This window comes from Phoenix dactylifera, chromosome 3 (genome assembly GCF_009389715.1).
Source record: "Phoenix dactylifera cultivar Barhee BC4 chromosome 3, palm_55x_up_171113_PBpolish2nd_filt_p, whole genome shotgun sequence".
Taxonomy (NCBI): domain Eukaryota; kingdom Viridiplantae; phylum Streptophyta; class Magnoliopsida; order Arecales; family Arecaceae; genus Phoenix; species Phoenix dactylifera.
The window spans coordinates 23,317,427-23,331,486 of NC_052394.1; the positions used below are offsets into that span (position 1 = coordinate 23,317,427).

The 14,060-nt window shown below is 39.7% G+C and overlaps 1 protein-coding gene across 1 annotated transcript; it reads left to right on the top strand.

Moving 5' to 3' along the window:
• The first annotated feature begins 2,755 nt into the window (after window positions 1–2,755).
• Window positions 2,756–13,771, top strand: LOC103704136 (BTB/POZ and MATH domain-containing protein 3-like). Its single transcript, XM_008787313.4, has 4 exons — window positions 2,756–3,469; window positions 4,099–4,447; window positions 9,617–9,893; window positions 13,283–13,771. Exons 1-4 carry the CDS (start codon window positions 3,057–3,059, stop codon window positions 13,477–13,479), a joined length of 1,236 nt encoding a protein of 411 aa, XP_008785535.2. The 5' UTR covers window positions 2,756–3,056; the 3' UTR covers window positions 13,480–13,771.
• The last annotated feature ends 289 nt before the right edge of the window (window positions 13,772–14,060 follow it).

Here is a 14,060-nt window from a genome sequence, read left to right on the forward strand (position 1 = left end):
TTGCATCAACTTGGCGCCACAACACCCCTTTCCCGTCTAGGTTCGTCATCATGATTGGTGTACACAGTAACAAATAGTAGATGGTCCTAAATTTATGGCCCAAATCTAACTGCTTGAGAAATAAATCAAGACTCCATACTCGGTGGAAGTAGGATTATTAGACAACCAAAACCTGCGGAAATGCTGCTATCATGGTTCTGTAGCTCAAACAGGGTTAACTCATGTGTTTCTTTAAATAAAGTAGTGGACCCTACCTGTTTGAAATCACATACATTAAAACTGAGCCGCTAGCTTTTAGCAATGTTGCACAGATAATACTCTATCATGCAAAACATGTTACTTTATGAGCTATTGATGTCATCCGCATCACACACACACACAAAAGACATAAGTTGGCTATTGAGGAGTCGGTCGACCACGTGCTCTTCCAGTGTACATGAGCGAAGTCGGCATGACAGTGGGCAGGGATCCCGCAAGAGGTCTGGTGTGGGAGGCTTCAGTTTTTACATATGATACAGTAGTGGTTGGCTCGCCCTCGAACATGTCAGGAGGCTATCAGAGCGACTTGCACAGCTCATCAGATCTGGCTGGCCCGGAATGCCCGCACCTTCGGTGAGCGTAGGGTGTCACCGAGGTTTGTAGCGGAGTTTGCGCGAATACAGGTATTGGAAATCAAACCTTCTTCAGATGGACCTCTGATAGCTCGGGACACCTGGGGTTCCCTCTCTGCTCCAGCAGTTCCTCGGATGGTGTTCTTCACCTGGGAACCCCCACCCCCGAGTTTCCTCAAGGTCAACTTCGACGAATCAGTACTGGATGGAGGAGCGCAGGGTGGTGCGGGCTTTGTGATACGGGACCCGCACTCCAGGGTGGTGGCAGCAGGGGGCTATCAGTTGTTCGGCATTTCGGTTCCCGGGGCAGGGCGACTCGGCCACAGTCATCAGGTGGATCCAGGAGGGGCTGAGGGGTGTGGGCACAGACCACCCCTTAGTTCGGGATATAGGAATGATGTGTGGGGTTGGGGTGGCCGTCCAGGCCAAACATGTATTCAGAGAAGCCAATGGGGCGGCCGATTGGGTGGCTGCCTTTGCAGCTCATCATTCTGGGTACACCCTTTGGGTGAGGGAGGGGGAGCTGCCACTGACACTCAGTGAGTTAGTGTTTTTTGATTTTATTGGATGTATTCGTACACGTATTGTATGAAAACCTGTTTCAGCAAAAAAAAAAAAAAAAAAACATAAGTTGGCTCTCATATATATAATTTGAAAAAAGCCGAAATACCTGCAAGGAATTTCCTCACAAATAAATACCTACGAGGAATTTGCTCTAGTTATAACTAATTTACACTACAATAATCTCTCACAAGCCATGATCATAAATTGTTAGAATTGAGATTATGAATTTAATGAAATAATAAAATAAAATGTGGTACTGATCATACTCGTTTCTAGTCATTGATATTATAATTGCTATAAAGCAACATTAACCCCTCCCTCCGAAGCCAAATGAGTGCATACTTCATTACTTTGCATCCATTTAGCCAATATACTGATTGGATGTCCTCGATGTCGATCAGTACAAAGCTGCGTGTGAACTTTAAGAATGCAACATCTTCTTTTCTTTTTTTTCTTTTTTTTTTTTTTTTTTTTGATACATTGGTGTCTTCTTACCTCGGGCCTTCATCCATGTCCCACAACTGAGTTTTCCATCCCATGGCTTCCATGATTAATCGAAGGCCATCAATAAAAAATTTTGAATCTCGAATATAAGCATGCCCACCAAGTCTTAACATGCGATCCATCTCTAGCAAGATGCTGGATATATTACACCTGCCTCCTAGTAAAAGAGTGATTAGTACAATTATTCAATTTGAAACATTTACCATATGCCAAACAATGACAAATTACATAAGTAATTTCTCATCTATTTGATAAACAACCAATCATTGATTAGACAAAACAAAATAAAAAGTCTCAGTTCTCAACCCTATCATGTGTAAAGGCATTTATGTGATATATGAGAGGGGACTAAGCAAATTAAGTTTCAAATCTTATCATTAATCATTTAAATACTAAGATTTTTTTGGACCAAATTAAAGTTTTATCATTATTTTTTTTTGTCCCTATGGGTGTTTAAAAGTTTCGTCGATTAAATGTAAGGACCGGATGCCTCTCGTCTGGTTTATCCGGTGGAGTCGCTATCTGGTCTGCCATTACTTAGGTGGTGCAGGTGTGACGTATTCATACAGGAATAGGGCTGTCACGCGGGTGGGGCTCTGCCACGGATGGAGAGGGTATGAGTAAAAAATATTCTATCCACATAGAACACTCTCCAGCAGGAAAGGGCCCAGTGAAAGTTGCTATACAGGTGAGGTTCTCCTCACCATCTCTCTTTCTTTTTTCAAAGAAAAAAAAGAAAAAAAAAAAAAAAGAAAGAAAGAAAGGAAGAAAAACGACAAGTACATATAAAATATGCACAAACGATTTTAAGGTAACTCGTGGGTGCAAAGATTACGAAAGAGCCGCATTCCCGCATAAAAATTTCCATCCGGACGATCCGGCCTCCGAGCCGCAGTCGCACTGTCGCAGTTCGCTTCACAGTACTTCTTCAACACCGATATTTCCGTGTATAGTCTGAAGTTGTCCAACCTCCTTTCTTTGTTTCTGCTATAAAAATCCAACCCCGATATTTCCGTGTATAGTCCTCACATATCCACCCTCCTCTTTGCTTCTGGTATAAAAATCCTTAAAATCTCACCTACCTTTCGCCTACGGGCCGTAACTCCCCCACCTCTCTTCCTCCTTTCCACCCCCGGTCGTCGTCCTTTTCTGCCACCCTCTCTTCACCGCCAGTTCAGCCCGTCTTCCCAAACTTCCGTACCAGCACCTCCTCCTCCGTTTCGACGAAGAACATCATCGAATTCCCTCATCCCTTTCGAAACCCCGGCGCCCTGGAATTCTGGCTTCCCCTCCCTCTTCCCCTCTTCGTTCCCAATCGTCAAAGAATTAGGGTTAGGGTTAGGTCGGTGACGGAGAGGCTGCCAAGTGTTTGATAAAATGGCGAAGCTCGAGGAGGAGCAGGGAGGATTGAACAACCGTCAGCTCAATCCGCTGAACGTGTCGCGGTCTCGGTCGGTGTGCGAGACGGTAAACGGGTCGCACCGGTACACGGTGAAGGGGTTCTCGCTGGCGAAGGGGATGGGTCCTGGAAGGTACCTGTCCAGCGACACCTTCACCGTGGGGGGATTCCAGTGGGCCGTCTACTTCTATCCCGACGGCAAGAACCCGGAGGACAACTCCCTTTATGTCTCGGTGTTCATTGCCCTGGCGAGCGAGGGGACCGACGTGAGGGCGCTCTTCGAACTCACTCTGCTCGACCAGAGCGGCAAGGGGAGGCACAAGGTGCACAGCCACTTCGATCGGGCGCTGGAGGCCGGGCCCTACACGCTCAAGTACCGGGGGAGCATGTGGTATGCCTCTTTCTTGCTCGCCTTGAATCTGTATTGTTGGCTGCGGTTTTGATTTTGCTCGTTGAACATTTCTTTATCATGCCTCCGTGTTTCCTCTATCGCATCATTAATTCTTTCTTGGTCTCCGGAGTTGGATCAAAGAAAAGATTTGATTTTGCTTTTTTTTTTTAAATATTTCTCTGGGTTATTGGTACTTTAAACCCTTTTTGTAAAGCGGCTTTGGATTATTTAGAAGAAGAAGGCAATTCTGTAGTTCAGATTTAATCCTTTTTGTGGAAGCTGGTGTTAAGGAAACCAAGGAAAGAATTATTCTTGGTAGACTTGTTTCTCATGCCTTAAGGGACAATTGCTAGCGGAGTCGCTGTGCAAGTTCATGATATCAATATCATAGCATTGTATTAGATTAATCTTCCACCCAATTGCTACAGTGTACTGCAATAGTTGAAGGGATTCTATGTTGGTCTCAATCAATGTCAATCTTCTACCGATTGTGAACACTAGGTTCCATTTAGTATCTATATATTTGCTCTACATACACTTTGCAGTCAACCACGTTTTTTCTTTTTGATCATAGTTGATTAATATGTCTTCTTCTTTTCAACATTAAACATGGATGCTGTATATCTCAGGGGTTACAAGCGGTTTTACAGGAGGACATCCTTAGAAACATCGAATTATCTCAAGGATGATTGTCTAATTATGAACTGCACAGTGGGTGTTGTTAGAAACCATATTGAAACACCAACACAGCTTTCAATTTCTGTACCACCACCTGACTTGGGTCAGTGTCTCAAGGAGTTGTTCATATCTGGCATTGGTTCTGACATAGATTTTGAGGTTGGTGATGAGACATTTAAAGCTCACAAGCAGATTCTTGCTGCTCGCTCGCCAGTTTTTAGTGCACAATTTTTTGGTCTTATCGGGAATCCAAATGTGGACAAAATTGTTGTGGAGGATGTTGAACCTCCTATTTTCAAGGTAGTGGTCATGCAATTTCTGATTATATGTTATATCTTGCTGTTTTTGATTCGATGCTATGCCTTATTATTAGAGAATGTCTAGTATGATAGTATATATATAACTTGTTTGTTGAAAAGAAACATAAAAGTGTTCTTTTACCTGATTTTTTAAGTTCTTTAGTATATGTTTGCCAATTTTTGTCAGATTCTTTCTTGCTCCAAGTTTTATTTGGCTATGTGTTTCATTTAAGTTTGTTGCTTCATAAAATCTCATATAGCTGAACAGATATGACAGATTGGAGGGTCTTACACAAGCTCCAGAGTTACTCGGTAGAAGATTAAGGAGGCATATGCAATTAAAATAAAACTTAAGCCTAGAATTTTGAGAATAATTATTGAATTTTAAATCTCAAAGCAAAGGATCTAGATGCTTATAAGAAAATTAGAAGAAGGGGTAACTAGGAGCTTCTTGCCTTGCCAAGAAAACCTTGTCGTTGTTAAGGAATCCACCAATTGACTCCATGAATAAGGAATTTACCAACTAGTTGCATCATTGTTCCTAGAATCCACTAGGATCACGAAGAATCCACCAGGTAGAAAGAGAGAACACCAGAGTGCTTACAGTAAAAAGAGAAGCTTTATTAATTTTTTAATAATCTAAATCGAGTATAAGCGGAGATATTTATAGGCTCTAGGATTCCTTACAAAACTTGGGACATTTGTGTACCCTAAGCTAACTAAATTAAACTATCTTACCATTCTCGATCTTCTATAAGAAAATTGGTTTCAATGGTGACCTATCTGCCTTCGATTACCTTCTGGTGCCAATTATGGTGCTGTCGGATGATTTGATGGTGAATAGGGTTGTCAGATTCCTAGGACTCAGATTCCATCTTGGAATAGGGCTTGAAACCTTCAGATGGTAGATGGACACCATCGAAAGCCTTCGTAAGGTGGCTAGTGCATCATCGGTTGAATTCTAATGCATTACTATTCAGTGTCAGTAAATTCTTGGTCTCTGATGATTTATTTCTAGGCTTAGCTTGATCTTGGCTTGCATGAGCTACCTTCGGCTTGGATAAGTTTGGCTCCAACGAATTGTGCATGAGGTACTCTTCATAAAGGTCTGTATTCAGTCGTTGTAGATCCTCGATAGTTATCCATGATCTTTGTGAATTGGGTCATCCTTTCCTCCACTTTACCAAAATTTTTTGATAAGCCTTCTTCTTGATCAACACTATTTCATCATCGAGGATGGCCTCGATCTCTTTCTTCATGTGCTTTTGTGGAGGTAGATGCAAGTCAAGGTCTTCATCAAATTTTCTTGGCTTTCAAAATATGGTGAGAGGTCCACCACATTGAAGACGAGGCCGAGGTGGACGTCTTCCAAAAGGTCAGGTACGTACTTCTATATGATTTTTGACCTTGTAGGTGCAAGATGTTTAGGTTGCAAGTTGTTATGGGATCTAGGAGGATGTCACCTGGGTCAGTTGCAGACAAGCACCTTATCTCCTGGTTTGAATTGAAGACCATTGCACCTTTGATTAGCTTGATCTTGTTATAGTTGATTGCTTTCTGCAATCTTCTTCTTGACTTCATGTATCTGCTTATGCTAGGAAAGTCTTCATTCTTGGTTGAAGTTCGGCTTAAAGGTGGTATAAGTACCAGGTCCTATGGTTGTCGTGATGCAAGTCCTGCCACAATATCAAACAATGATTTGCTTGCAATATAGTTCATGTTGCTCTTTTATGCTAATTCAACCTAGGGTAGGATGGAATCCCATGTGGTAGAGTTCTCCGCGACTAGGATTTGTAGCAGGTTTCCCAAACTTCTATCAACTATCTTTGGTTTAGTGACTAGCTTGGCCTGTAGTGTCTTCCAAAAGTGATCGATAAATTTAACATCTTGGCTGAATATTATGCGTCGAAGCATCCCAAACTAGGCGGTATGGGGCGTATTGTACTGGTTCGATACTGATACTCGGTACGGGTGGCGTACTGACACTCGATATACCGAAAAAAATTCCATACTGACATAGTGCTAGTGTGGCACTGGTACGAGGTCTGGTATCGAGATGTGAATCTTGGTTTTGGGTACTCCATGCAAATGGGCTACTTCCGATACGAAGCATCAGTAGCCTTCTTGGAGAATGGATCCATCACCACGAATATGGACTTGTATCTTTCTTTAGACTTGGTTAAACCTAGGACAAAATCCATGCTTAGGTCTTCCTAAGGATGTTCTTCGATGGGCAATGGCGTGTAGGATCCGGGTGTCGATGATATGAATTTGGTGGTCCGATAGGTGTGACACCATTTGATTACTTTTTGTCATATCCTTCTTCATACTTGGCTAGAAGAGTCACTCCTCCACAAGTGCGAGCATCTTATCACACAGGCAAAGTGTTAAGCTAGCCACCGTCATGTAGCTCTTGTATGTTTTGATCATGCATAGAGGTCCTTGGCACGCAAAGCCAATTAACCTTCTGATGGTATGCTTGTTGCTGTTTGTTGGATGGTAGCTGTTATGCCATCAGCATGCTTCAGATAGTGGTCTTCCTGTTGTCAATTTTTTCAGAATGCGTGTAGAACTTGGCTACACCAAAAATCCAGTGGCAGCAAGTGTAAGGATCTTGGGTGTGTGTGCTGCTTTGCCTTGGCTAAGTATGGTTGTGAAATCATGATTACGACTAGGTAACAGTTTGCATGGGGGCTTTCTGCAAGTGGATAGCAAGCTGAAGTCAAACCACTTGGATAAATCTAGGCGGACCCAAACAAGCTCTCAGACCAGCCTGGATAGGGCAAGATGATCTGATTTCTCTCAACTCAAGTAGAAATAACAAGCAGAGGAAGTTACTTCAACTCCAAGCAGTATGCCTTATTCTACTTGAAAAAGGACGCGAAAGTTTTGAAAACAATTTGAAGTTTGAAAGCAACTAGAATTTCAAAAAATAAAGTCCTAATGTAACTGGATATATTTTTATCATGTAAGAATTCAAAGTAAACTAGAAATTTAAATCCTGAACAGAATATATGTCCTAACTAAGCATGCTTGCATCACAAAACTATTGAAATCTTAAAATAAAAATTGCTAGCAAGAAGAAATTAGGAAAGACTCCACTCTGATACCAAGAGAGCTAACGTAGGCTGGAGGGCCTAGCGCTAGATTTAGAGATACACAATAGAAGATTAGGCAAGCATTTGCTATTAAAATAAAACTTAAGCCTTGAATTTTGAAAGCAGTTATTGAAGATAAAAAGTAAACACAAAGGATTTTGATGCTAAGAAAGAAACTGGAAGAAGGGCTAATTAGTAGCTTCTTGCCTTGCTATCAAGAGGGCCTTGTCATCACTAAGGATTCCACCACCTAACATATTTGAGATGCTCCATGACTAAGTGCTCCACCAACTAGCCATGTCATCGTCCACGGAATCCACCAGGGTCACATAGGATTTACCAAGTAGAAAGAAAGCACCAGTGTCTCTAATTAAAGAGAAGCTTTATTATTTTCAATGATTAAAATTGAGTACAAGAAAGGGTATTATAGGCTCTGGGGTCTCTTACAAAGCTAGGGATGTTTAGGTACCCTCAGAGTTCGAAAAGAACAAGAAAAACAACTCCTATGCTAACTAAATTATCTTGCTACTTTTGGCCTTCTAGGAGAAAATTGGTTCCGACCATGACCTATCCACCATCATTGTCTTATGATTCCAAGTGCGGTGGATGATATGACAATGAATAGGGCTACCATCAGGTCCCCAACTCCTCAGAATAAGGCTTGAAACCTTTAGACAATAGGTGGCTATAATCGCAAGCCTTCTGATGGTGCCTAGTGCATTGTTAGTTGAATTTTGATGATGCACCATTCATGTCAATAGATTCTTGGGTCCTATGATTTATTGTTGGGTCTAGCTTGATCTCAGCCTACATTAAGATCTTGTCAAATTCTCCAGTAACCATAACCAAAATCCTCATAGTTTCAAGGTAGCTTTACATATTCTTCAAAATTTCTTCTATTAGGGCTACATCATTGTCAAAACAGATTTTATTTGAAATCGTTCCTCACAACCTCTGCCCTTGTGCCCTTCTCCTATTTTAGACTTGTACACAAAGTGGAGTCCTTCTCATTTTAGGGTTAATGTAGTTCAGGTTGAATATGGCTTGCCATTGTAGAACATACGATATTGGTAGCGAACCTATAGTCAGTATGGGGGGTGTATCAAATTTAGGAATTGACCGTACGAACACTGTACTAGCATGGTACTGTTATGAATATTGAAAGTGGTACTACTAACAATTATTCATAGAAGTGTTTCGAGATTTTTGTTGGATTGAGCATACTTCTAGGACTTGATTTTTAATTAAGAAGAGTAATATTGCCTTTTGAAGGCGTGACTGGGGGCATCCAGAATTGCATGCCTCAAAGCTACTTCAAGCCCAAGACTTTTGGTTTATCTTGTTTGGTCCCAATGTTGCTCAAATGTTTGGTTAAGATTCACCGATTTCTTTATTAAACATATTTTTGTGCACCGACGCACTTGATTATTGCTTTATTTTCTCAATCTCCTTTTTTTCTATCTCGTTATTGTAGGTTTGATCATTTGCACATTGAAGATTCAGTTAAAAATTGGTTGGAGCATGAGAACTGCTAGATGCATTTCCTTGCATTTTGTTGTATGTGATGATAGATATCAAAATTGAAAAAGAAAGCAAATGCCTGGTCCAGCAATCACTTCTGCAATGTGTGATCTGCTTTGTTTTTGGCTGCACTGCATTCCTTACGTTGTGTCATCACTGCTACATGCAAAAATTGATGTTTCCTAGTATCTCAAGAAAAACTTAATATTGTTATTGAAACATCTTGAGGCAGTTGCTTATACCATGATTGAGGAGCCTTGTGGAAAATCAGTGACATTCTTATCTGTTCAACTGGACCTAGCATTCTATTATTAGCTTAACAAGGTTAGAAGTTGATTACCCTATTCAACTGCTCTAGCAACATTTCATGACGAATCATGTCATGTTAAAGATTATTAAGCATTTAATCATCTGAAAAGAACTTTTGTTGATATAAGGGGAATTTGTGATATGCTAATGTCTGAATTATTACATGCAGCTGTTCAACTGATATGCTTGTGACTGTTTCTTTTTGGCTTCCCTTGTGATTGATGATTCTTTGCTTGCTGCAGGCCATGCTTCTGTTTATATATTCAGATGAACTCCCTGATGTGCATGATCTAACTGGATCTGTTTCTATGTGCACATCCACGATTATGGTACAACATTTATTGGCTGCAGCAGATAGATATGGACTGGAACGTCTGAAGCTGTTATGCGAAGCAAAACTGTGCGAAGAAGTCACTGCTGATACTGTAGCAACAACCTTGGCCCTGGCAGAGCAACACCAATGTGCTCAATTGAAGGCTGTCTGCTTAAAATTTACAGCAGCTCGAGAAAACTTGGGAGGTATGCGTTGTTGACTCTATAGTCAGAGATGTGCTTTTTCAGTTTATATCATGGTTATATGATATGCGTCATGTAGGATTAAGCATTTAAAGTCTTCTTACCATCTGCATGTACACCACTGGCCTTTTATAAATAGTCAGCATGCCCTGTATGTCCACCTAATTTGCTTATGTTATCTGTGAGAGGAGAAACCTTCTGGGCCAACTATTTTTTCTGCCAGAGCAACTCAATCTGAATCTTCTACGTTATTAGCCAGCTAAAGTATTACCTTTCAAACAGACTGGAGCTTGAGCATGGAACAAGTTATATTTATTGCTAAAAATACTGCATAGGATGCGTAAACAGTACAGTGGCGAGAGAGGGTTTGATAAATGCTTAGTGGGGTGCTGCACATAGTTGTGCTCCATTTGCTTCCTACTAAGCATGGAATAGGGATTACATGACTGTGCTGTGCATTTAGATACTTTAATTTGGAGCAATAGCTAGAACAGTGGTAGTCCTATCGGATTTTTTAGGAGGCTCAAGAGCATTATCAGAAATGGAAGGAGAGAAGTTTTATTTATTTGTAAGAGAAAAGTTTTGAGTGATGTGAAGGTGACATGCTGAAGGATCCAGCGTTATATGGGAAAGGTAGTCAGCTACTCTGAATGGTGAGACAAGGCCTTCTGGTTATGGCATGGTATACGGGAAAGGGAAAAGGAAAAAGGACATAATTAGTGAATGATGATTATAGGTGAATCCAGAAGAAATTGATTTCTGAGAATAAGTTGGCTGTTTTCGGGAATACTGTATATAGTATTACCAGAATATACAGAGATTTTGGACATTGGAAGCAAATCATTAGGAAATCAGTTCTTGATATTGTTATTGTAGCAATTCTTTTTTTTTTTTTTTTGGGGGGGGGGGGGGGGGGGGGGGGGGGGAGGTTAAATGGTGAAAACAGGGCATATTGCTGGAAGACACAAATCCCCATATTTAATATTTAGAGAAGATCATTTAGTCTCTTATATATCCTGACATTGTGGCAATAACATGGGATTTGTAAATCTCAAGAAGCTGATGTTATTTCGATGATCATTTCTTCTTGCAGACCATACATTTTGTACTCTATTGTCAATGAGTTAATTCTTGACCATTCACTGCATATCATGGAACCGGGGGGGTTGCAATTATTATATGAAAGAATGCGAAAAGAGGGATTCATTTTAGTAATTTAGAGGGACTAGGGATTAGAATGCCACCATACATATTATATCATATGCTTTTTCCTGAAAGGCCTCTTTTTAGGTATATTTTATTCTTTACATATTTGCAGGCGATGTAGGTTGCATCTGGATTGGCCTTTGATGTTTATATTCTGTTGAATTATATTATGTAGAGGTAATGCATGATATGTGTATTTTATCATAATTTATGTTACAGCTTACAATGGATACTGTATTGATGTTTGATTCACATTGCTTTTTGAAAAATTAACCAATACCTTCTGCGAAGGGTAATGCACTCTTTAGCATCGTATGCAGAAGCAGGGACGGACAAAAGACCTACTTTCTATGCATTCTTGCTTATCTGTTTTGTAACAATATGAATAAGTGATACAAAGAACATGAAAACTTGGAATAGTTTTAATGCAATAAAAGAAATTTGATGGGCAAGTTCACTTGATGTGGAATTGCATTACATACAATATATGATTTATGTATAGAAAGAACCAGTTACATGCTTGGTTTTCAGTTTCATAACATTCAAACAAGTGATAGGGAAAATGAAAATTTTAAAATAGTTATATTGACAAAAAAACAATCGTGTGATGAGGAGACTTGACGTGGAAATGCACAATATATGGCTCACACATGGAAGTAGGTTCAGTTAAAACTTTTGGTAACTAATCTATCAAAGATCTTTAGTGAAGTTGTTATTTGCGCTGCTGTTGATGAATAACTTGCAAATCAAGAGGGATGCTGCTTTCAGCAGGGAGTAGCACCTCATAGTTTACAATGTTTTCCCGTTTTGATGACACCTCTAATTAAGTCAATTTTAAATAATGGGTAACCTACTGTAATACATACTTAATCTGCCTTTCAGAATGAATTTTTTTAAAACCTCTAGTGATATATTATCAAGGTACCATGTTCCTTCTCCAAATGTTTAATTTCTTATTGTAGAATTATAGATTGATTTCTGCTTGTATGTTAGTAAGCTCAAATTATTTGAATGGGTCAATTGTGGTTGGACGGAGTAAGTTTGGAGTCATCAGATGCTGCAACATACCATTTCAGTTGACTAAAGCAAGCCTATTTGACTTGCTTCATGTTTATTTTAAAGAAATGAATTGTCAAAGAAGGCAACCGATGCTATCTTGCTTGCAAGATTTGTAATGACTTATATGGACATACCCAGATGTCTTCATCTGAGAGATGTCACCTTAAGGTTGTTTGTTTGAAATATCTATACATTTCATTCAATTGCAATAATTTCAAGTTAATTAAGGCTTTGAATTATTTTCAATGAGAGCATAAAAAAACAAGGTATAAAATAGGGCTGCTGATGGTGCTCCTAGTGTCTGAAGATTCAAAAAGCAACAGCAAATTCTCTTTCAGATCTGTCTATGAACTTGAGCTGTTCTTCGACTTTTGTTGAGGTGTGTGTTGTAGGTGAAAATGTAAGAAATAAAACAGTTTTAATTCTTCATTATAGATATCTAATATGATTATAACTTTTGAGAAACATATGCAACTCAAAAGTTCATCAGATTCATATGGGTGGAAGTTGCTTAACAGAATTCCTGTTGCCTTCTGATTTGGTGAAATGTTACATCCAGATTTGATGGCTTGGAATCAGTTTGTTAACATAAATCTGATTTGAAATAACAAACGAAGACTAATATTTTTTTCTTAGATTGAATTATTGTAGTTTATTATCTGGTTACTGCTTTGCTTTTGTCTGTCTTACCTATTGGTGCGGCGCCTCATATTTTCTGTTTGTGTATTTCTCACCACAGCAGTTTAGTCTCTTGCAACAAGGTTGCTAGCATCTTTAGGCAATAACCGACTCTCGACAACATCTTCACTATAAAGTACTTATAGTAGGTTCCTAAAAGGGTAACTAGGGGTGTTTGGCTAGTCAGAGTGATCTGTTGCTTATGAAAATTGATACTGAAACTGTGTCGATGGTGTGAAGGACATCCAATTTTGAGCTGCATGGTTATTCAAGTTTTCAATTTCCATTTAATCCATGGTCAAAATGTTGTCTACTTTTTGTTCTAGGTTTTGCTGGAAGTTAATTCGGAGAATTGCGTGAAACTTTGCTTTCTTTATTGGATTTTCTTGAAGTAAAAGACCAAATTGTTTCTACTTATATTCCATGGTTTCTGGATCATCTACTTGCAGCTGTTATGCAGACTGAAGGGTTCAATTACTTGGAGGCGACGTGCCCATCTTTGCTGTCAGACTTGTTGGCAACTGTTGCTGTGGCGGATGATGACTCTAGTCCTATCAGCAGGAAGAGGAGCGGTAGCAGTAACATAGGGCTCAATTTAATGGACAGTGTTGATTTGAATGGGAGGCGTATGAAAAGGCGGATGTAGCTTGCAATTGATCATAGGATAGTCCGTAAGTATTGTAGTGTCTTGCTGCTTCCTCCACAGACCTTATCGGTTTTCAGATCTGTACATTTGTGTAGTGAAGTGGCATCACTGATTTGATTTGAACTTTAGTGGCTTATAAATAATTCATCTCTATTATCAAGCGGTTGTGCTGTTGAGCTCTTGATTTGACAATGACATCACTGGACCTTACCTGGAGCTTAGAAGGTCTCAGGAAGAAGTCTCTGATGCTGTCTTTGTAAATGATTATGTATATTGATCTGTGTTTCTTCTACTTATGTACAAGACTAGGCTTTACTTAAATCGGCAGAGCGTGGGGCCTTGAGAGATTGAATCCATGTAAGAGCCTGGGGTCACTGTTTGGTGGGAGAAGTCATAAAGTGTGCATAGGTAGAGGGAGAAGCATCAACATGTTCTGATTTTTTTCCCCTTCTTGGACTCTAAGAAAGCCTCATGATTTTTTTTTTCTTTTGCAAAAAAGAACTTGATCTTCCAGGTATAAAACTTTATTTCTATGTGAACTGGTTGAATAGTTCAGACTATTTCATATAAATTCAATCCTA

What these genes read in the sequence shown, in the direction of transcription:
- LOC103704136 (XM_008787313.4), top strand. Translation starts at nt 3,057, where the DNA reads ATGGCGAAGCTCGAGGAGGAGCAGGGAGGATTGAACAACCGTCAGCTC. An exon ending in AAGTACCGGGGGAGCATGTG is followed by an intron (nt 3,470 to 4,098) that starts GTATGCCTCTTT and finishes TGTATATCTCAG; the next exon opens with GGGTTACAAGCGGTTTTACA. An exon ending in AGCTCGAGAAAACTTGGGAG is followed by an intron (nt 9,894 to 13,282) that starts GTATGCGTTGTT and finishes ATCTACTTGCAG; the next exon opens with CTGTTATGCAGACTGAAGGG.